Genomic DNA, 23,524 nt, shown 5'->3' with positions numbered 1-23,524 from the left:
CATGGATGAGATGGACTGCTCAATGACTGGGGTAATGGGGGTAGGTGTGTCAGAGACGATGAGATTGGCTCAGGATAGGACAGGGTTCAGAGCTATTGTACATAAGTTTGTTTTGAGTCACAGGTGACTCGACAGCACATAACAAAACAACTTACAAAAAAAGTCACAGCAACAGTGAAGACTTTTTTAATACATAAAATGAAATGTCAAATACCCTTTCTCTGCACTTCGCAGGTGTTGAAAAAATCTTTTTAATATAAAAATAATAATTGAATTCTTAATAAAACAAAGCCTGAGAGATGAAACATTTAAGTGCATGGCTGCTGGATGAAAACCTATTCACCAACTTTGCAGGCAATTTGCTCTGATGAAGATTCTAGCCTAGAAATCCTTAAAGGAAAATTCTATTCTGTCACATGGGCTTGCTATGTTGGATTGTATGACAGCATATAACAACAAAGTTCTAACATATAACAAAAGTTCTAAGTGTAGCTTGTTTGAAACGTTAAAAAATCAAATGAAAAAGACAATGGTAAAAACATGTATGTGGGTATGTGGGTAGTGATGGATGCTAATGAATTTAGAAAGGTGTGTGCTAAGTAAATTGCACACCTGGGGGTATCTGTAGGCACGTTTGTATGCATTCATATATGTCTACAAATACAACAAACTACAGAGTTTGTTACAGAAAAAGGACATAGTTATGGAAACTTTCTAGACACATTCAAACAACTTGTGGGATTGGTTACTGGGTTAAAGGCTTGAGACTACTGTTATCAGAGGACAATTTAGTCAACTGGTATAAGAGTTCACAGAGATAATGTTCTTAATTCTAATTTGGTGTTTAGAGCCTAGGATCTTAAAAGTGTGCAAGTAGTTATCTAAACACAATTATTGGTATCTACCCTTATGGAGCAAAAGAGAATGAGAGAATTCTAAGTTTCAAAAAAAAAGGAACTAGTCGTGGATTAGGACTTCTAGAGTTCTTCCAAGCTTTCTCTCATCAAGTGTATAGTCCTCGGTTTTGGTCCCAAGTGATACATAATATATACTGCATTGAAACAGATGAGAAAGAGAATTGCTTAAAAGGAATATATGATTAGGTATTATTTTCATGACAAGATTCCAGAAAAAGAAATGCATAGTAAAGTAGACTGTGGACTTGGGGCAGCAGGACTGTAATAAGAATGAAAGAATTTTTTTTTCCAAAGAAAAAAGTGAACTGGGGGAGAGGAGTAGGCAAGGAAGAAAATGTGCAACAATGAATGAATGGGAAAAACATAAAATGTGAAGAATATGCTGTAAAAATTAAAAAAAAGAAAGAGGAACTAGTCCATATAACTAACAGTCTACATGAGCCAGAGCATCTCCTGAGACCAGAATTAGATGTGCCTGCTAATGTTATTGACCATTCTGACCAGGGACCCAAGAGGGGGCATGGAAGAAAATATATAGAATAAGACTCAAAATTCCTGAAACAAGTTAGACAGACACACTTAACCAACAGATTAGGAAGAAACTCTTAGCCTATATACTAAGACAACTATTGAACATGGAATTGAAGGTATTTATGCAGGGCAGACAGAAGATGGGCTTATGGTGGTAAGGAATTGTGCTGGCATCACAAAGGTATGTGGTTTGAATTCAATAGCTGCTCTGCTGGAGAAAAACGAGCCATTTCCTCCTGTGTAATGTACTGCATCTGAAAACCACTGGAGGGTCAACTATCCTTAAGTTGCAACTCAACAGTACACAATAACAACATGCAGAAATAAACAGTATTCCAATAAGTTACATGCTTCCTTAAGCAATAAATTAAACAAAAAGAGAAGGAGGAAAGAAAGAGAAACTAAAACCAATAAATCGTAACAAACAGAATAGAGGTAATGAGAATGCTGATTCACAGAACTGTAACCCATGGCAGGGGATAATTTGTATAAAACTCAAAATGCATTGCATTCAAATCAGAACCAACTCATTCCTGATCCTCCCTCCAGAGGTGTGTGGAGGCTTTAAATAGGATATACATGGCAAGAAATTGTCCCTCTTTTTCCCTGGAATCACCAGCGAGGCACTGGCTTTGGGTAAGTAGTGCAATATGTTATAGGCTACACTACCAGAGTTCCCTATTTGTACAAAAGAAATTGTTAAAAAAAGAAAAAAAAAGAACAAAAAAAAAAAAGAACATAACTTGCTGTGTGAACTTTCCCCTCAAACACTGTAAAATAGTATTTTTTAGAAATGTTAAAAGGGCCACATGGTGGCACTATAGTACTATATTTTACATGATTGTAAAAGAATTCTCCCTTGTGCTTTTTAATTGCATAAATGAGTAATTATAAAAATTTTAGAAGATATTTTGGGTTATGCCTTCATGAATTATAAAACAGAGTACAGTGGTTATAGTTGCAGAAAACAAATCAAATGGAAAGTACTACTTCAGTATGGTATAGAGTTGCATAAAAGTAATGATCAGTAAGTATCTGATAGGCTATATAAAGCAGCAAATAAATGATGTGTATATACGTTAAGACATAGTTATTTAATGACAAAAAGACAGACTCAGCTGTATCCTATAATTTTAACCTATTGAAAAAAATCAATATTGCAGTCTGGAGGTTGTTGTTATTAAGTGTTGTCCGGACAAGTCATAGCGACTCTGAACAAAAGATCTAAACCCTGTTCTATTCTGCATCATTATCACACTTCCTGACACACAAGAGTCCATTGTAGCAGTCAGCATGTCAATCCACTTAGTCAAGAGTTTTCCTCTCCTTCACCCTTGCCAGCATCATGTCCTTTTCCAAGGAACAGACCATCCTAGAATCATGTTCAAAGTGTGTGAAGCAAAACCCATCCTTCTAGCCTCCAAAGAGCACTCTGGCTGCACCAACCCCAAGACATATCTCTTTGTTCTCTTGGCCATCCATGGAATGTTCCGTGCTCTTCTCTAACACTATAGTTGAACGGTGTCAATTCTTTCTCTGTCATCCTTATTCATTGTCCAGCATAGCAAGTGATCAGAAAGGCTGTGGCCTGAATCAGACGCCCCTTAGTCCTAAAATTGACATGACTTTTCAATAATTTGGAGAGGCCCTAACTGCAGAATTTCCCAGCTCAATGTGTCTCCTTATTTCCTGACTGCTGGTACCAAGGGTGTTAACTGTGGATCAAAGCAAGATGAAGCTGTTGACAGTTTCAATCTCCTCTCCATCCATCACCATGTTGCCTATCGGTCCAATGGTAAGAATCTTTGTCTTCTTGACATTGAAATGCAATCCATACAGAAGGCTGCATTCCTTGATCTTCTGCAACAAGTGCTTCAACCTTTCAGAAAGCAAGGTTGGGTCATCTGCATAATGCAGGTTTATTGATGGGTCTCCCTTCAAACATGATACCACACTCTTTATAAAGTCCATCTTTTGGGGTAAGTTGTTCAGCATACAGATTGAATAGGTTTAGAGAGAGAATACAACTCTGATGCACTCCCTTCTCAATATTAAACCATGTAACATTCCCCTGTTCTGTTTGCAAAATAGCCAACCCCCTGGTCCATGTGAGCACAATTAAGTGCTCTGGGACTCTCAGTCTTCTCAATGTTGTTATGATCCACACAGTCAAATGTCTTTGCATAATCAATAAAGCACAACTAGATAGTCTTCTGGTATTCTTTACTTTCAGCCAGGACCGAACATGCAATCAAGATTTGTTAATGATATTTGGTGACTGGAATGCAAAATTGGGAAACAATGAAGCAGGAACAGTACTTGGAAAAAGAGGCTTGGTGACAGAAATGAGGCTGGAAATAGAATGACTGAATTTTGTTTTTACAATGATTGCAAATATCTTTTTAAAAAGACACAAATAGCAACTTTACATATGGAAAACATGTTTGAGCTGTAATGGAATCAGACTAACATTTGTAGAAGAAATTGTTGGAGAAGTTCATTATTGACAGTCAAAAACTAGGCCAGGAGCTGATTGTGGATCAGACAATCAATTATTTAGATACAAGTTCAAACTGAGTCTGGAGGCAGCCAAATTAAATTCAAATTTTAAAAGCATGTTTATATCTGTTATAAGGTGCTCCGGTGGTGAGTCTGCGTCATGCTGCACTAACCAAAAGGCCATGCAGCTCCAGTGGTCAGAGTCCACTAGTGGCTTCTGAAGAGAAAGATGAACAGCCTCTTCGCATTAGGATTTATAGCCTCCGAAACACACAGAGGAGCACTATGAGTAGGAAAGAAGTGAATTAAGGATGTAATTTTACATCTGTTCAAGACTTAGAGAGGTTAAGTATCGTTAACAAAAGAATAAAAATTTTTTTGTGGTAATCGTATGCCCTTTCGCTCCAAAAAAAATATAGTAGGGGAAGATCAGTGAATAAAGCCTTTCATTGCTTTTTTTTTCACTTCTCTTTTTTTATTTTTTTAATTAATTTTAATGAAAATTTACAGAGACTTTGGATTCCCATTTATTCATTCTTGCACTTTTTCTCCCTGCCCACCCCTCCCCCCAGCACACTCTTCTCTTTGAAAAGTAAACGTTCCCCCACTGTTTTACAATCCCTCCCCCCAGGTCCACTCCACTATGCAGCCTTCACTAGGGACTTCTGTCATGACAATAACACCTAATCACATAACCCTTTTAAACAGTTTTCTCTCTCATCTGTTTCAATGCAGTATACATTTATACCTCTTTCTCAGTCTCCCCCCAACCACAATGTCAGTCCTGTTTTACAACAATGGCACTATGCAGTATTTGTCCCTTTGTGACTGAGATATTTCACTCAGCATAATGTCCTCCAGGGTCACCATTTTGAATAATATTGCATGAGTTACTTGTTTTTCAATGCAACGTAGTATTCCATTGTGTGAATATACCACAGCTTCTCTATCCATTTGTTTGTTGATGGGCACTTAGGTTATTTCCAACTCTTTGCTATAGTGAACAAAGTTGTGATAAACATGGTCTCTTTGCTGGGTCAAATGGTACCTCTATTTTCAACTTTTTGAGAAAGCGTCATACTGCCTTCCAGAGTGGTTGCACCATTTTACACTCCCACCAACAATGAATAAGGGTTCCAGTTTCTCCACAAGCTCGCCAGCATTTGTTGCTTGCTGTTCTGTTAAATTTTGCTATTCTTACTGGGTTACGATGATATCTCATAGTTGTTTTGTCATTGCTTTCTCTGACAACTTAAACATGCCTATTTTCATTTTCATTAAATTAAAATTTACATTGTTGTCATAGATTCTGACTCCCAGTCACCCAAATAACAGAGTACAACTGTCCCATAGTGTTTATAAGAAGAATGACTTCTTACAGAAGTAGACTGTCACATCTTCCAAAGGATGGTAGGAGAGTGGGAACTGTCAACCTTCCAGTTAGGAGACAATTACTCTAATCATTATGTCACCCAGGGTTCCTTTAATTTTCCATGAGAGTAAATAATATATCATGTTTGATAAGGTTTTCTTGAATGACATGAAACCACATCATAGTCTTCCTCTGTTCATTATTTATTTATTATTTTATACTAGTTTACTTACAAAGTTCATACATTCTTTTTTTTTTCTTCATTGTGATTTTAATGAAAGCTTACAGAAATGTTGGATTTTCATTCATACATTGTTGCACATTTTCTTCCCTATCCCCCCCAGTTCACTTCTGGAAGGCAGTTTGGCACTTCCTTAAAAAGCTGAAAATTGTAATTCTATATGACCCAGCTATTCCACAGCTTGGAATATACCCTGAGAAAATGAGAACTGAAGCTCAAATGGAGACTTGTACACCAATGTTCATAGCAGCATTATTCACCATTGCAAGAACATGGGAACAGCCCAGATGTCCAACCACAATCGAATGGATTGAGAAATTATGGTAAACTCACACAATGGAATACTATGCAGCATGCAGCAGTAATGATTTTGTAAATTACTACCTAACTTAGGAGGGACTGGAGAGCATTATGCTAAGTGAACAAACTCAGTCCTATAAGGAAAAGTACTGTATAAAACCATTATTGTAGAATGAGTATGAGGATCTAAGGGGGGAGGAGAGTGGAAGCAGAGGGGTGAGGATGGGGGTGGATTTAATCATAGGGTTGAACAATTTAATGGGTGAGGGGGTGAAGGAAATGGGAAAGATCTGATGTGAAAAACAATGTATTCAAACTTTGTAAATAAATCAGTATAATAATAAAAATAATAAAAAATACTATTGATTTTTGCATAATTTTCTTTCGCCCTTCCCCAGCCCACTTCACTATGCACCTCTTATTGTGGACTATTGTCATACAAATAATTCCTAATCGTATATTCCTTTTAAACAGTTCTTTCCTTCATCTGATCCAATGCAGTGTTCATTATTTATGCCCTCTTTTCTTAGTTTCCTGCCGCCCCATGCCCATGTCATTCCTGTTTTGTAACAGTAATATGAAGTATTTGTCCTTTTGTGACTGACATATTTCCTCAGTGTTATGTCCTCCAGTGTCATCCATGTTGTGTAGTATTTTATGAATTCCTTGTTTTTCAGTGCTGTGCACTACTCCCTCGTGTGAATATCCATTCATTTGTTGATGGGCACTTGGGTTGCTTCCATCTCTTTGCTATGGTGAATAATACAACCATAAACATGGGTGTGCATATTATCTTTTTGAGTGGGAGCTCTGGTTTCTTTAGAGTATATTCCTAGTAGTGGAATTCCTGGGTCAAATGGTATTTCTATTTCCAACTTTTTAAGAAAGTGCCATACCACCTTCCATAGTGGTTGCAACATTTTACACTCCTACGAGTAGTGAATAAGGGTTCCAATCTCTCCATAACCTCACCAGCATTTGTTGTTTGCTGCTCTGCTGAACTCTGGTATTGTTACTGGGGTGAGATGGCATCTCAGGGTTGTTTTTATTTGAATTTCTCTGAGAGCTAGGGATTTGGAAAACTTCTTCATGTGTTTGTTTGCCATCTAAGTATTTTCTTTGGTGATGTATCTATTCATATCCTGTGTGCATTTTGTGATTGAGTTCTTAACCTTTTTCTTGTTGAGGTTCTGGAGTATTCTACATATTTTAGATATGAGTCCCTTATTCAACATGTCATTACCAAATATATTTTTCCAGTCTGTGGGTTTCCTTTCTATTCTGCTAGAGAAATTTTTAAATGTGAATAGGGATTTGATTCTCAGAAGGTCCCACTGATCCATCTATTTTAGTATCTCCTGGTTGTTTTTCAAGATGCTTGGAAGACTGCTCATTGTTCTTTCATTTTTAAAGTGGCATTTTTCAAACTCTAGATTTGTAAAGTGCTCAGTTTTATAAAAGGCAGTAAACATAAAGTTTTGAGATATGAGAGAGTTTTCAAAAAGCAAATTCTTCTTATATGATTTAAAATACCACACTCTACATAAAGTTTTCAAATTATCATAAATATTCTTTTCTATTAAGGATGAGTTAAGGACGAACAATAGTTCTCAATTTTTAAAAAATTAGATTGCGTCTATAGTTATTTGTGTCTATAGTGTGTTCTTTTTTTAAAAAAAGAAGTAATCCGCTCACCTAAGGATACTTTCAAGATATTTTATATTAAGATTAAAAATGTTTATCAATTTTATAGAGTTTTATATAATCATGGTTATATGTTTCCTGGTAATTAGCATTTGTGGAATTAAATCTATGGAAGGATGTCATAGTTCTAATATTCACTGACTATTCTTTAGGATTAATCCATCTCAAATTTTCTACAAGTTATTTATAAGATTCAAAGAAAACAGCTTTGAATTTAATGAATACTTTGCATATACCAGAAATTGAAAATGGAAAATGAGAAAACTTCTTCATTTGAGCTGTCACTCTTTATTGCCTAAAAAATAATTACTCATACTTTGTTTAGATACAGTCATCATTTTCTATATGCTACTTATTTGTACCTATAAATTCTTCTTATTCTTTAAGGTTCAAAGCAAACAGTATCTCTTCTCTATTCTTCTGTGTATTGCCACAGTCTAATCCAGTGCATCTTCTATATATCGTTTTACACAACCTCCCAACTCATAATCTCTTCTAATCTGTAAATTCCTTAAAATCAAGCTTGTTAATTTATTCACCAAATATTTATTCTCTTTTTCTGCCTCATGTTGAATAGGTAAGACATGATCTAGGTGGTTATGGAATGTCTTCACTCTACGGGGAGATAGTATCTTAAGTGCTGTAACAGAGAGTTATACTGGACTTTGTAAAAGAAGCACCTGGAGAGATAGGGAGGATTTCCCAGTACAAAATATGTGTAACTGATACTTAAACTCCTTCAAGAATGGGAACTGAATAAAAGAAAGAATTCTAAATGTAGATATAAGATGTGAAAAGGTCTACAGGTGAATTAAAGTAATTCAATATTGTTGGTGATGCGAGGCTTGAGAAACAAGCAGTGGTGGAGTGTTGCTTCTTGTACAACACTGTTCACAGGCTGCAGCTCTCCTACAACACTCAGAAGCCAAGGTAGCATAGTCAGCAAAAGAATAACAAAGACAAAATCTGTCTTTTGATTACTCTGGTCACAGTGTACAGAAAAATTAGGAAGAGGAGCAAGATTGGATGGAGGTAAAGAGGTCATTAAGGGATAGTTTTATGGGAATTTAAACCAGAATAGTGGAATTGAAGCTAGAGAAACAAAAGTTTTAAGTAATATTCAGAAAAAATTAGAAAGGATTAAAAGTTGATTGATTCTGATAGTGTCCAACATATCTGTAACAGTACAGTGTTCATAAAATATATGTTTTGAAGGTGGAAAAAATCCCAATAAAACAAAAACCTTCTACCACCTTCTTAAGATATTTGAAACAACAAAGAATCTCACAATCAAATGATAGATTCTACATTATCTACCTTATAAAATCATTAAAATCAATAATGAGGAAGTCACTAGAGTTGCCTTTATATAGTAAATGCAGCTTACATTACCTCCTCGTCTGCCAATCCTTCTTCTTCCATGGCTACTTCTAACTTCTTCTGCCTTTTGAAAAGAAAAAAAATTCTTTTAACTAGGATCTTAATTAACTACCATTTAGAAAAGACATATTTACTTATTCACATTCAAGTTTACTTATTCACTTCAAGTTTCTTAGCTAAAACACAAAATCTTTTGAGTTATATACAATGAGAATTTAAGAACAATCCTTCTCAAAATAGTAACAAAGATTTAGCTCTCTCATACAAGCCAAATAAATAGTGCACTTATTAAACTTATCTTACCCTCCTTCTTAAAGGAATCATTAGTTAAGATGACTTAACAGTCTAGTATTAAAAACTTTTATTAATGTTCATGCTATAACACTCATAAATGTTTATCAATGTTTTTGCTGGAGGTGTACAAAGGTAAATAAAGCGGCTAAATGTAAAAAATTTAAAGTAGATACGCCTATGTTTGAATCCTGGTTCTAATGCTAGAGAAGCCCACCATTCCAATGAGGGATACATTCCAAGACTCCCAGTGAGTGCTGGAAACGGGGGTTCAATGCATCACGGCTGAGTCACTCTGACTCCAGTGAGCCTCTGTCAGGTTTCTGAGGCTACAGCTCTTTACTGGAGGAGACCGTCTATCTTTCTCCTGCAGGGTGACTGGTGTATTCGAACCAGTATCCTTTCAGTTAGTGTTCATAACCCAGGTTCAACGGTTCAACAAATGCTCTCTAGGGAAAAACTCAATTTCAGTGTTCAAAACTTCTTTAGGTTCCTGCCTTCACATAACTGCTGGCTTGTCTATTCCTTTCATTTAAGATTACACATGAACTCAGATGATTTTAATAATTTTAACTGTATGTTGTTTTCAGTGTAAAGGCTGATCTGGGCACCCAGTCTACCATGTTATTAAAATGGATTCTATGATATCAACTACCACTTTCACATAAATGACTTGATTTTGGTATATCTATCTCTCACATGAAGTCTACTCCTTGGAAAAAAGACATCATGCTAAGAAAGGGAGAGAGTCATTGAAAGATAGGTCAGCTCTCAAGGAGATGAACTGATGGACTGAAATGTAACAATGGGCTCAAGCACATGAGAGATTTTGAGGATGGACTGTGACAGGGCAAAGTTTTGGTGTGTTGTTCATAAGGTTGCTATGAGGGAGATTTTGTGCTACAATCTCAAAGGCACAGAGTTCAAATTCACCAGCTGCTCTGTGGGAGAATGCAATTAAATTGCCTCTGAAAGCCCACTGGAAGTTTCAACTTGATGGCACCCAACAATGCCATCTAACAACAAGAGCAGCAGTAATATCATCTCTCAATTCCTAATTTCCTTTTTTATCTGCCAGGTTAAGTTCATAATTCATTCCATCTAAATGTTTTCCCAAGAAATCCTGCTGGCATAGTATGTAACGTACAGGGCTGTTAAAAGAAAGGCTAAGGGTTTGAATATACCAGTTGCTCCAGAGAAGAAAGTAAATCTTGTAAAGATTTACAGCCTCCTAAACCTGAGGGAGGGTCGATATGAGTTTGGTTTGGGTTGAAATATCTTCCCAGAATCTCAAATGTCGTATATCTACAATTAAGTTCAAAACCTAGTTCTTCTGCTCTTATTCCTAACTCCTAAATTGAATCACTATCCCTTCAGGTGTCCAAACATGAAACTTCAGAGGAAGATTAGCTTATTTCACTCTCATTTTGTATTTGGATGGTTAACACTTTATTAATCCTCTCACCTGTCATTTCCTCTCCTGTTGTCACATTCCTGGTTGAAGCCTCCTCCCCATTTCCCGTGACTACATCGCTAGCTTTTAATGCTTCTCATCTTTCTTTCCACCACCTGCTCAGCCCAATCCATTCTGTACTGCGAAGTAAAGTACTATCTGAGAAAGACCTCAGATCTTTTCATTTTTCTGTTTGAGAATCCTCATGTCTACTACCTGGGACTAGCTACCTTCACAACAGCATCTAGGACTTTTAAATGTTGACATTTCAGAACTTCCTGGGCTAAAATTGACACTTGTCCGAGTAGCCCCGGAGGTCTCTAATACCCATCTCCAGGTCTCTTTCTCTTTAAGAATGTTTACTTTTCCCAGAGTTATATTTAAATGTTACCACCATTTTCATAGCCTTCCTAGTTGCTTTAGTCAAAATCCACTTTTCCCTTTTTTTTGCCCTATTAGTGATATTTTTCAGTCTTTCTTATAATGTTGATGTGCATTATTTCCTTTGCTATATGTTTCCTGAGGGCAAGATAGCATTATTTTATTTTCATGCCTCTGTTCCCAATATGGTGAATTTTAAAATTTAAAGCCAGTCAAACATCCTTCTTTAAAAAAATAAAACAAAACAGGGGAGTTCTGGTGGCCTAGTGGCAAGAAACTGCATTGCAATCCCAGAAGTATGTGGTTCGAATCCACCAGATACTTTCCTGGAGAAGGAGGGGCAATCTCCTCCTGTACCAGTCAGATCTGATTTGATGGTACACACACAAAAATAATAAAGTTCAAACAAACAAACAAACAAAAAGCCAAAAACAAAAACAATGTCATCATAACCTCTTGGGTAGAAAAGTTTTGTTTAAACTATCAATTGAAAATGTGTTATCGGTAAACGGGTCCAGAGGACTTTGGGTCCCCTCAGGTAAATTCTTTTAAAATAGAAGAAAAAAAAAAAGAATACAAATTACTTGGTGCTTTGTAAGCTGTTCAGGTAATTTAGAAACCACATGCAACTATCTATAATGCTCCTATTATTCGCGGAAATCATGTTTAAACTTTACTCACAGTCTAACAGTTTACTTAATGAGGCAGGCAAACGTGACTAGCCTTACTATACCTGGTTTCTCTTTCTTCATGCTGTAGTATCAGATTGCTATAAAAATTCTCCAGTGTGAGCTTGGCTACCGTTACTCTCTCCCGGGTATGGTTGCTCATAGGAAAGGTGGTTGCCGTCGTCCCTGCCGTCATTGCCATAGTAACAGAAACTAGAGTGAAGAAAAAAACCAAAAAACACCATATTAAAACAAATTGCTCAGGGGGGACTAAGATGTTAAAGCTTTTTTCCTCTTTCACCAAAAACCTAAGACTCTTAAGAGTTAATGCAATTTACTTAAATAGTAAAAAGTAATTTATGTTCTATAAATTCTGTGAAGCAGGAAGTGTTAAAAAAAGTATGCATACAAGCATTAGCCCAGTCCTTAAATCCCTCTCACTCACTACCAACGAGTCAGAACCAGCTCAGAGATGACCCTCCAGTCGATTTCTGAGGCTGTAAATTACACAGGAGAACAGGTTAGCAATTCCCTATGGACTGGACTACAGCTCTACAGCTCCCTAGGAGTATACTACTTCTAGGAAAAAGCCCCTTCGGATGAGGTCCACAGCTGTCCCTTTCATTCTGAATTTCACGTCACTATGCCAGTGCACTCCCAGAAGAACAGACATGTCTTGGAGAAGGTGCAGCCAGAGTGCTCCTTGGAAGCAAAGATGAGGAAGCTTCATCTCACATACTTTGGGCACGTTATTAGGAAAGGTTATTCCTTAGGGAGGGCCATCATGCTCAGGAAGGTAGAGCAATGGCGAAGGAGAGGAAGACCCTTAACCAGGTGGACTGACACAGTGACTGCAGCAATGGGCATGAGGGTGTCGAAGATTCTGAGGATGGCACAGGATAGGACAGGGTTCAGATCCGTTCTTTATAGGGTTGCTATTGTACTCAACTCAACAGCACCTAACAAAAACAACCAGAAGAGCAGACAGATTAGTGTGTTTAAAGGGAATTCTGTTGGCCTAGTAGCAAGAAGCTGCACTGCAATCCAGAAGGCACGTGGTTTGAGTCCACTGGCTGCTCTGAACAATCTTCTCCCAGGTAATTAACTGTTTCTGAATACACACTGAAGGGTCAGCTATGGGTCGGTTCTGACTGAGTTTTGTTTAAAGCCATTCAAGTGTCAATTTTTGAAAATCCATGAGCATGCCAAAGTATTGGTTTTAAGAAGACAGTTTGGACAATCACACAAGATAAAGAACATGGCTGCTTCATAAGGTGACAGGCTGAATTGTGGTGTGTCTTGTACACATGTACTGATGCTGTGAGACCTCTTGTGAGGCGGGCTACATCTATAAATTAAATAATCCCATATATTAAAGATGTTTCTGTTTATCTGGATTGAGATTCTAACAGTTCATCCTAGAGAAGATCCAGATACCAAAAAGGATCATCCAGAGTTGCATTCTGAAAGTATTTCTGCAAATCTGTCATCTACGCCCTACTTCTCTTTAACTATATGAAGACACAGACTGCTGGTTATGGACCTAAAACAATGGGAAAAACCCAAAAAAGACCTTTCCTGTTCTTTAATGGGAAGCAAGTCAAGGATGTTCATTGCTGTCAAGCTGTTTCCACCTCATCACAACCCCATATAGCAGAGCAGAACTGCCCCATAGGATTTCTAAGGCTGTGGCTTAGTGGTAAGGAGTTGAACTGCCAACCCAATGGTTTGTTGTTGGAATCCACCAGCTGCTCCACAGGAGGAAAATGGGCAATCTCCTCCTATGTGATTTACTCTGGAAACTCACTGGAGGTTGAGCTATGAGTTGGTTTCAATTCAATGATACATAACAACAAACAATCGTTATGCAAGTACATGACTGCCACTACCTTTCTCCCTTGAGAGTGCTAGTGAGTTTGCACCTCTGACTCTCTGTTAAGTAGCCAAATGCTTCACAACTACACTACGAGGGCATACCAAAGTGTAAGTTGAAAGCAAACAACTTAGTCAAGATAAACTCTTCATCTCATTTGTGGCCTTATACTTCAATGAACAACTTGAGCTTCAAACTTGCCATGTCTAAATCAGTATTAATTGTTTCCACATCATGAACTAGCTCCTCTATTGATTATACCTTTCTAAGATGGGAAGTTGGTACCATGTTTTTAAAATCATTCTAGACTCCTCACTACCAACAGGTAATTAGACTAGCATGATAAACAAAGGCAGTTCACATACATTAAGTACTGGTCAATACCAGAAACTTGATAATATTCTATTCATTGACTTACCTACATTTTTCTCCCTGAGGGATGTAGACACTTTTATATGTGCTTGTACTTCATCCTCACAAGATCCTTAAGGTAGGAAACTGAGGCTTTGAAAAGTTACAGAGCTTGTGAACTGTGTAGTCAGGACTCCAGCTCCAAGTCCTGTCTAGTCTTATCTGTTGTTCCTCCTCACCATTCACTCTTCCCCCTATGCAACCTGATACTTTCACATCTTCCAGGCCTTGCATGATCTATCCTTGTACCACTTATTTCCTGTACTTTTTCTGTGTGCAGGAACCCAGCCAGAAAGAGATAACATTTGACACTCCTTTGTAAGTGCTCTTTAGTACCTATGCCAATATCTTTCAAACACTGGTGCTTATCATTTCATTTGCCTATTCAATTAAACTAGGAGCAACTCTAAACACGAATCTTTTAAAAATAAATTTTTTAACATTCACAACAGCATCATATTAATTTCAATTAGTTTTTATTACATTTAACATTCACACTGTATGTCTGTATGAATGAAGGGCTAGCCTATTAGATGAGGGAAGGGAGAATGAAAAGAACTAGCAAAAAAGTAAAGTATATCCACTCACTTATCAGCATGGTTTGATCCTCAAAACCAGGTCATTATGCAAAAATGGAAGTTGTTCTCATCTAACCACAAAATAGAGGATGACTATATCTTCACCTAAGTGCCAATTACATAACTACTGAATTACTGAGAATCTTGGACTAACTAGCCAAGCTGACACATAACTTTACCAGTTCCAGTCAGTATTATTCTCCCAGCATTCCTTACAGCTACACATGTCATTAATAGGCAAAATATCTAAAGTAGATTTTTTATTATTGTTGTAAGCACAAAATGCCAGATAAGTTAGTTAATAAGAGTAAGTACGCTCTCTAAAGTATAGCTGTGGAAAGAAAAATCCAGGTTTTAGTGCTGTTTTGGTTATCTATTGATACTGAAACAGAAATAAGCAAAAATTTGTAAGTAAGTACTTTAAGAAGCTGAGATTTATTTTCTCACTGTTTAGGATGTTAGAAGTCTGAAATGGGAGAAGGCTTTCTTTCTGTGTTAGCTCTGGAGAAAATTTCTTGACTCTTCGGTGATCTCATGTGGCATGACAATTATCTTCCACCATTTCTGCTTGCTTGTTTCATCTCTTTCATATTTCAAAAGAGAGTGACATGCTCTGCAGTAATCTTGTAACATTAGCATAACAAAGACAACCCATTCTGAAATGCGGTTATAATCAGAGGTACAAAGGTCAGAATTTACAACATGCTTTAGGGGAATCTACTTCAGCCCGGCAACTGCTAATTGATCACATTATTGTTGTTGCTGTGGACCACAGAGTCAGAATCGACACATAGCTGACCCTCTGGCAGGTTTTCAGAGGCAGTTAATCACACAGACGACTGCCCACCCATCTCCTGCAGAGCAGCTGGTGGCCTTGAACCATGTGCCTTTGGGATTGCAGTGCAGCTCCTCAAATCACCAAAACACTCTGAACTCAAGTAACTATTCCCTTAGAGACAGGGGTTACAATATTTGTTTGGCCTGTAGTTTATGGACCTAATCTAAGACCCTAAGAGATAATACATCGCAGAATGGCTTATGCTGGTTTATAAAACGGACAGTTTTCTCAATCACCTGCTATGCATCAAAGAGCTGGATGATGGATAAGGATAACAGAAGTGAGGACTTTGAGTTGTGGTGGTAGAGTACTGATATCCCATGGACTGCCAGAAGAACAAACAGAAATGTCTTGGAAAGTGGAAGCAAAGATTGGTCAAGTTTCATCTTTCATACTTTGGATGTGTAACTAGGTGAGGTCATTCCTTGAAGAGGGACATCATGATTGGAAAGATGGAGAGTCAGTGAAGGAGAGAAAGACTAGAGATGGGTTGACATGGTGACTTCAGCAATAGGTCCTAGTGTGTCACAGATGATGAGGATGGCACAGGACAGAGCAGGGTTCAGGTAACTGTTAATGGAGTCCTTATGAATCCTACTCTATTAGCACTTAATAACAAAAATAGCTTAATTAAACTGTTTTGTGATAAATGTTGTTAGGAAAGATATTCCCTGGAAAGTTGTAGGGTCAGCAAAAGAGAAGAAGACCGTCAACTAAATGGATTGACACAGAGACTGTGAACAATGTGGCTTCAATGTGTCAAGAGATGATGAAGACGGCACAGGGTTCAGATCTATTGTTAATAGTGTTGTTACAAGTTAGATTCAACTCTATGACACCTAACATCAACAAGAACAAATGCTTTTGTAATGATATTTTTATAAACCCCAATAAATAACAAAAATAAACTAAAAAACTTTCATGGCTAAGTAATTCTAAATGTTAAGCTGCTCTTCTTGAGTTGATATCTAAGACAATACTACCAAACCATTTTTGGAGATCTTAGCATCACTAAGATCATCATACAGAACATTTCAGGACTAGATGCAGAAAAGTACTGAAGGAAGAAAGAAAAAGTGAGTCCCTTCCCAAATGAGGTATTTACTGGGATTTACTAAGAGGAGTATATAGGGTTTTCAGAGGCTTGTTACTTAAGAAGTAGATGACCAATCCTGCTTCCTCGTCTGTTATGATAGATGGAGAAAGACTGAAACTATCAACAACTTCATTTTACTTGGACCCACAACTAACACCATTGACTCCAGTAGTCAGGAAATTAGGAGATGTATTGTACTGGGAAAGTCTGCAGTTAAGGACCTCTCCAAATTATTGAGGAGTATGATGTCAGTTTGAGGACTAAGATGCGTCTGATTCAGAACATCATCTTTCTGTTCACTTGCTAGGCATCTGAGAGCTGGACAATGAATAAGGATGACAGAAGAAGAACTGATGCTTTTGAGCTGCAGTTGGAGAAGAACACAAAACATCCCACGGACAGCCAAAAGAACAAATATGTCTCAGAGAAGGTACAGCCACAGTGCTCTTTGGAGGCAAGAATGATGAGGACTCACTTTACATACTTCAGGCATGTTACTAGGAGGGGTTACTCCTTGGAGAGGAAGACCCTCAACAGGTTGTACTGACATGGTTACTGCTGCAGTGGGCTCTAGTGTATCAGGAGGTGTGAGGATGGCACAGGATAGGGCAGAGTTCAGATCAGTTGTTCACAGGGTTGCTATGACTTGACGGCACCTAACAACTGAGAGGAGAGGGAAGTTATAAATGGGAAGTTGAGAAATCAGATTATATAACATTAAACAGGTTTCTTCTTACAGCATTTCTCAGCATATTTAAAAAGCTATTATACATTGTAAGTCTTCAGAGAGATCAGGCACATTTAGGGTGGGTGGCCATAGACCATTCTAAGTCTTCAAAAGAGTTTATAGGTATACAATTTACAGAAATTGTAAGGAATCAATCTCCTTTATGCATACAAAATAAAAGATCAAAGTTAATTCTCTTTAAAGTTTTCAAAATAATAAAACCTGTTTCTTTCATCAACATGCATTTAAGAGGGGGAAACCCCAGAAAACAAAAACTTAGACCCTCCAACAAAGAGCTGTACACCTAAGAATTTTAGAATGTGTTCTCATTTGCCCTTTTCTCTAGAAAGCAGGTATTAATAAACAGAGATTATGTCCAGTAGAAAGATACCTGATAGAAAAATTTTCAAATTCATTTGCCAGTTCCCAGGGGTCAAGACCAAATTAGAGTTGTCTAAGGTTTATATATTTCTTTTAAAACATGAATTGAGAAAAAGCCAATACCTTTTGTACTGCATTTTGGGAAAAATCTTCAAACAGTACATTGATTATAGAGTTATGTGGTTTCAAGTAATGCTTCTAGAAGTTAAGGGGAAAGGTGGATGGACTCAGGGTGTGTCCTTGGAAGGCAGCTGACTGGCTGCCAAAGGGTCTGGTAGAACAGGCTGCCCTGCTCACTCTACCAATTGCAAAGTCTGGCCTATGGCCACTGTTCCTGTCCCAGAACAATAAATCCTAGAAGCCAGAATTTATCCTAACAAAGTTCTTAAGACAGAATGGTACTATATTGATTTATGCAACAAAAGGCTAGCAATAACAGGAACAGATACTTAACATTTCTGTCCTCATAAGCAAGCATCAAAATACTGTGCTCAGAAAATTGCTTAGTGAGCCTGGCTTCAAAATAAATATTACTGAATTTAAATATTTAATGGCATTGTGACGGTTGCTGTTAAGCGCTGTCAAGTCAGAACCGACTCACAGCTGACCCTAAAAATACTAGGCTTTGAGAGGCTGTAAATCACACAGGAGGAGACTACCCATCTTTTTCTCATGGAGTAGTTCGTGGATTTGAATCATGTGCCTTTGGGCTCCTTACACTAGGCCACCAGTGTAGGCATTAATAACACTGTTGTTGTTAAATGTCGCTGAATTGTAGACGACTCATAACAACCCTTTGAATGAAAGACCTGAACACTTGTATAACTTTCATCATTTCTCCAAGTTCATAAAGGTTCCGGAGGAAAGCTAATTTAGAAGTGGATGCCATTCCTGCTTTCAAGCTTGTTTTAATTGGGAGCGCCACCAAACACTGTCCACCATATAGTTTACCATTATCACATTTGACACATCAGTGTCACAGTGTTTAGCATGCCAGCAACCACGAGTTACCTCTGTACAGCAAGTGGACAGACCACTGCTACCACTTAGAAGAATGCCTGACACAAAAACAATTCAAATCAGGCCTGAGGATCACAGATTAAAACACCTTTGGCTTAGTAGCATCACACTCTGTCCACCAGGCCAACAGAGCTCTCTCTATGTAGTAGCTGTTAAGTGCCGTTGAGTCGCAGACGATTCATAGCAACTGGTAAGACAGTTAAGAGACTTTGTTCCTTTTTAAAAAAAAAAATTTATTACCAATCTAATGTCATTAACTTAATTAATATCTTAAAAAAGGAACAAAGACTCATAATGGTAACATCTTAAAAAAGGAACAAAGACTCTTAACTATCTTACCCAGGGCACCTAAGACCACTATCGCATAGTGGCAAGGGGATGGATCACACTTAGCTCTGTTGCTGAACAGGCTTTCCCAGAAAGAAGTGGAGTTCGTGGGTTAGCCAAAACTCAAACAAACTCCCTGCTGTTGAGCTGACTCCCCCCCACAGTTCCCCTGTAAGACAGTGTGGCACCATTGAGAAGGTTTCCAAGGTTGTAAATCTTTATGGAAGCAGACTGCCGTACCTTTCTCCTGTGGAGTGGCTGGTGGTCTAAACCAACAACTTTTCAGTTTGCAGTCAAGCATTTAATCACTATGTCACTAACATTCCTGCTGGGGACTAGAGTTGGGAAGAAATATTAGTTAGGATCATGGACTGAAGTGTGTCACCCTAAAATATATGTATATAATGCTATAATTTGGAAGCTAATGATCCCCTAAGAACTGATGAAGCAAAGCGTTGTAAAAGGATTAAAGATGGAATACAACACCTCTTAATCCCAAAACATTCCTAACTGGATGTAAGAAGACTTTTACTAAGGCTGTTATTGTTAAAGGCTGCTGAGTTGAGTACACCTCATAGTGACTGTACGAATAACTGAACTCTGTCCTATCCTGTGTCACCATCATCTCTGACATACTTGAGCCTACTGCCACAGTCACCATGTCAATGCATATTATTAGAGGTCTTCTTCTCTTTTGCTCCACCTTTACAAAGATGATTTCCCTTTCTAAGGAACAGCCTCTCAAGTCAACATGTCCAAACTATGTGTGGCCTGTATTAATTGAAACTGGGCCCTCAGTAACACCAAGAAATCACTGCCAGGATATAGTGCATCTTTTTTGGACTTTAGCATCTTCTCTTTGAAGTTTCTTGACATTTGGGAAGACCAAAACAAAGGAGATTTCCAAGGAGAATGTGGTCTGGAGTTGCTAAAAGAAACAGGAACATTCCTTCACAATCAACATATAGCAGGACTTCCCCTAGCGGTGTAACCTTGAATTTGAACTTCTGGTGTCTTAAAGGGAAAAAGAACACATTTCTGTTTGTTAAAGTAATCCACTTGTGATTCAAATCCAATAGTACCTCTGAGGAGACAAAGAGAAGTAATCTTTTTTACAGATATGAAAAACCAGTGGAAGGAGTGTCAGCTATGAGTTGATTCCCACTCAAGAGCAATGAGAGAATCAGAGAGAGTGAGATAAAAAGATGTAATGAGTTTAATTCAAGTGAAAAGATTCTTTATAATTTAAATAGTTTATTGTTTTCTTTCTGTTTTACAAATATAAGTATATAATCCCTATTTAAAAACCAGATCTGAGCAAAAAACTGTGTCTTACTCATCTTTGTAATAAAAGTGGTACAACACTTGGGAAATAACTGAACACACAGTAGACATTACACAAGTGATAATGAGTAACTTTAATCATATGTAGAGGTTTTAACTTTAATCATATTTAGAGGTTTTTACATTGTGTATGTTTCATATCTAAGTCTATTTGCATTAAAAACTAAACAAATAGTCAAATAAATGTAGAAAGAGCAGGGGAAAAACCCCACTCTTTTGTCTTAATTAATAGTTAACTTTTAGAAATTAGCATTTAAAACAAGAGAAATGGGACACAAATACACCCACTCCTCACTTATCGACAAGTTTACTGGATTGGAGGAAGACTCATCAACAACCTACATTATGCAGATAACACAACCTTGCTTGCTGAAAATTAAGAAGACCTGAAGCACCTGCTGCAAAAGGTCAGGGACTGTAGTTTTCAATCTGAATTCAAGCTCAACATCAAGAGCACAAAGATTCTCACCACTGGGTCAACTGGCAGTACTATGATAGATGGAGAAAAGATTGAGATTGTTAACAATTACAGCTTGCTTGGTTCCCCAATCAACACTCTTAACACTAGCAGTCAGGAAATCAAAAGACAAACTGCACTTGGAAAATCTGCTGTCAAGGACCTCTCCACAGTACTGAGAAGCAACAATGTCAGTTTAGAGACTAAGGTGCACCTAATTCAGGCCATGATCTTCGCAATTACCTACTATGTGTCAGAGAGCTGGACAATGACTAAGGATGGCAAAAGAAGAATCTACACCTTCAAGTTGTGGTGCTGGTGAAGAGTCTTGAACATACCATAGACTGACAAGAAAACAAGTAAGTTTGTCTTGGAGATGGTAAAACCAAATTTCTCTTTGGAGGTTAGGATTTTGAAGCTCTGCCTTACATTGGGCACGTAGTCAGGAGGGACTAGTTCTTAGAGGAGGACATCATGCTTGGAAGGGCAGAGGGACAGCATAGGAGAGGAAGACCCCAGATGAGATGGAATGATACCGTAACTGGGGTATTGGGGGTAGGTGTGTCAGAGTCAGTGAGATTGGCCCAGGACAGGGCAGGCTTCAGAGCTGCTGTACACAGGGTCGCTATGAGTCACAGGTGACTCGACAGCACATAGTAACATGTAGCACTTACCATCACAGTAAAAAAAAAAAGTCCTGCTGATTAGTTTGCCTTAACAAAATTTATATGGCAATAATGAATGCAATAACGAGATGAGAGGAAAGAGTAACACTGACTGTAAGGTTATGAGTCAACTTTGCTCAGCCATGATTCTCTGTGGTTTGGTTAGTTATGTGATGATGGAGTTTTTCTCCATTTAGTGTTTTGATGTGGTCATCCTTTATTTCACACACAATTTCTGCATACTGATCTGGTCTTTGAAACCTAACCTTATCGAGAAGTAAGGTAGCTTCTTCAAATTATACAAAAAGAAAAAGTGATTAAATTATTATGAAGACTAACACAATAGGTTAAAAAAAACACACAACCCTCACATATATCTAGATTACTGACACTAACTCCTCTAATGGATTTTTAACACTGTTGTCTTTCATTAAAGCACTTTAGCCAGAAAAAAAAACACACAACAGGATACAATTTACAAGTCTAGAATTCCTAGACTGATAAAAACAAGACTAGGTGCCCCTGAATTTCCTGCTCACATGTTTTTCCCAGACACCCCTATTCATTAATGAAGATACTAGTAACAGTCAAGTCCAACATTCTTTAGCTTATCAAACCTGGGGAAAGGAGATAACAAATCTGGCACTTAGGCCATCTATAAATAGATGTGGGGTCTCCAACCATTTACCATCAAACTTCTAACATGGAAAACCAGAATGACATCACCTCACTGTTAAAAGAAATTCACTCATGGTTGCATCTTAGTTTTTACATTTTCCATTTCAGAGAAAAATACACTTAATGCTACTGCTTTGTCTTGGAGTATAAAAGGCAAGGCTCCCTATACGCATCTTTATTTGTCATCACAGTGACCTATAGTAAGTCCTCAGGTTGGGAACTGTGGGTGCTGTGTGCTGAGTCTGTCCTCATGACAGAGCAGTCAGTCTCTTTCCTCTGTGAGGAATAGTTAAAAGAGCTAGACATTCAGTCAGGCTGGGGTGGGGGTGAATGGATGGGGGAGGAAGAGTAAAAGTTGTATTCTTTCTCACCAAAATTTACTGCAAACAGATATCACGTATAAGCCCTGGTGGTACCATGGTTAAAGTGCTCAGCTGGTAACCAAAAGGTCAGCAATGTGAACTCATCAGTAGTACCAGAGAAGAAACATGTGGCAATCTGCTTCTCAAAAGATTACTGACATATACAGCAGTTCTACTGGATCACTGAGATGAAACCAACTTGAAGGCAAAGAGTTTGGTTCTGGTAATTATATACTATGTAGCACCACTGTATTAGGCATTGAGGATATAAAGTTGTATCTAATGGTCCTTAGTGGCAAGAAGATGTGCTGCAATCCTGAAGGCACATGGTTCGAAGCCACCAGCTGCTCCGTGGGAGGAGGACGAGCAGCCTTCTCTCTTGAGATTAACTGCCTCTGAAAATCTGCTGGAGGGTCAACCATGGGTTGGTTCTAACTCTACGTTACACAACAACAACATCCTTAAGACGTTCAGTTTCATGAACACAGGACGCAAAAGGGGGAAATTATTAGTTCTCTAAAAGGAAGAGTAGCTGAAAAGGGTTTAATAAAAATGAAGATGCGTGATGTAACTGAATTTTAGGGAGTGGGGAATAGAAGTTCATCATCAGATGACAGGGCAGAGGGAGAGATGCAAGTCATGAAATGGGCTGATATTTTTTAACACAGAGAGAATGTTATTATATTGCTGGGAAGTTAATTAAAAGACATATTCTGATGGGAAAGTCTGCTGTTAGGGACCTCTCTAAAGTACTGAAGAGCAATGGTGTCTCTCTGGAGACTAAGGGGCGTCTGATACAGGCCATGCATCAGAGAGTTGGACCATGACTAGGAATGACACAGATGAGCTGTGGGAAGATATCAAGAATACTATCCATGAAAAATTCAAAAGATCACTACAAAGACAAAGGAGGAAAAAAAGACCAAGATGGACGCCAGTTGAGATTTTGAATATTGCATTAGAATGCTGAGAAGCCAAAAAGAAAAGAAAATCTTAGGAAACTAAAGACCTGAACAGATTATTTCAAAAG

At 37.9% G+C, this 23,524-nt stretch overlaps 1 protein-coding gene across 1 annotated transcript in view; it reads right to left on the bottom strand.

Moving 5' to 3' along the window:
- STK38L (serine/threonine kinase 38 like) overlaps positions 1 to 23,524 on the bottom strand; it is a 121,277-nt gene that overhangs the window by 28,850 nt on the left and 68,903 nt on the right. Inside the window, exons 2-3 of the mRNA XM_006895062.1 lie at positions 11,803 to 11,950; positions 8,957 to 9,008 (exon numbers count right to left, since the gene is read on the bottom strand). Coding sequence (XP_006895124.1) covers positions 8,957 to 9,008; positions 11,803 to 11,939 — 189 coding nt within the window. The 5' untranslated portion in view covers positions 11,940 to 11,950. The remainder of the gene's footprint in view (positions 1 to 8,956; positions 9,009 to 11,802; positions 11,951 to 23,524) is intronic.

This window comes from Elephantulus edwardii, unplaced genomic scaffold (assembly GCF_000299155.1).
Source record: "Elephantulus edwardii isolate Elephantulus edwardi_28Jun2011 unplaced genomic scaffold, EleEdw1.0 scaffold00157, whole genome shotgun sequence".
NCBI classification, from domain to species: domain Eukaryota; kingdom Metazoa; phylum Chordata; class Mammalia; order Macroscelidea; family Macroscelididae; genus Elephantulus; species Elephantulus edwardii.
This window is presented reverse-complemented; position numbering and strand designations above follow the sequence as displayed.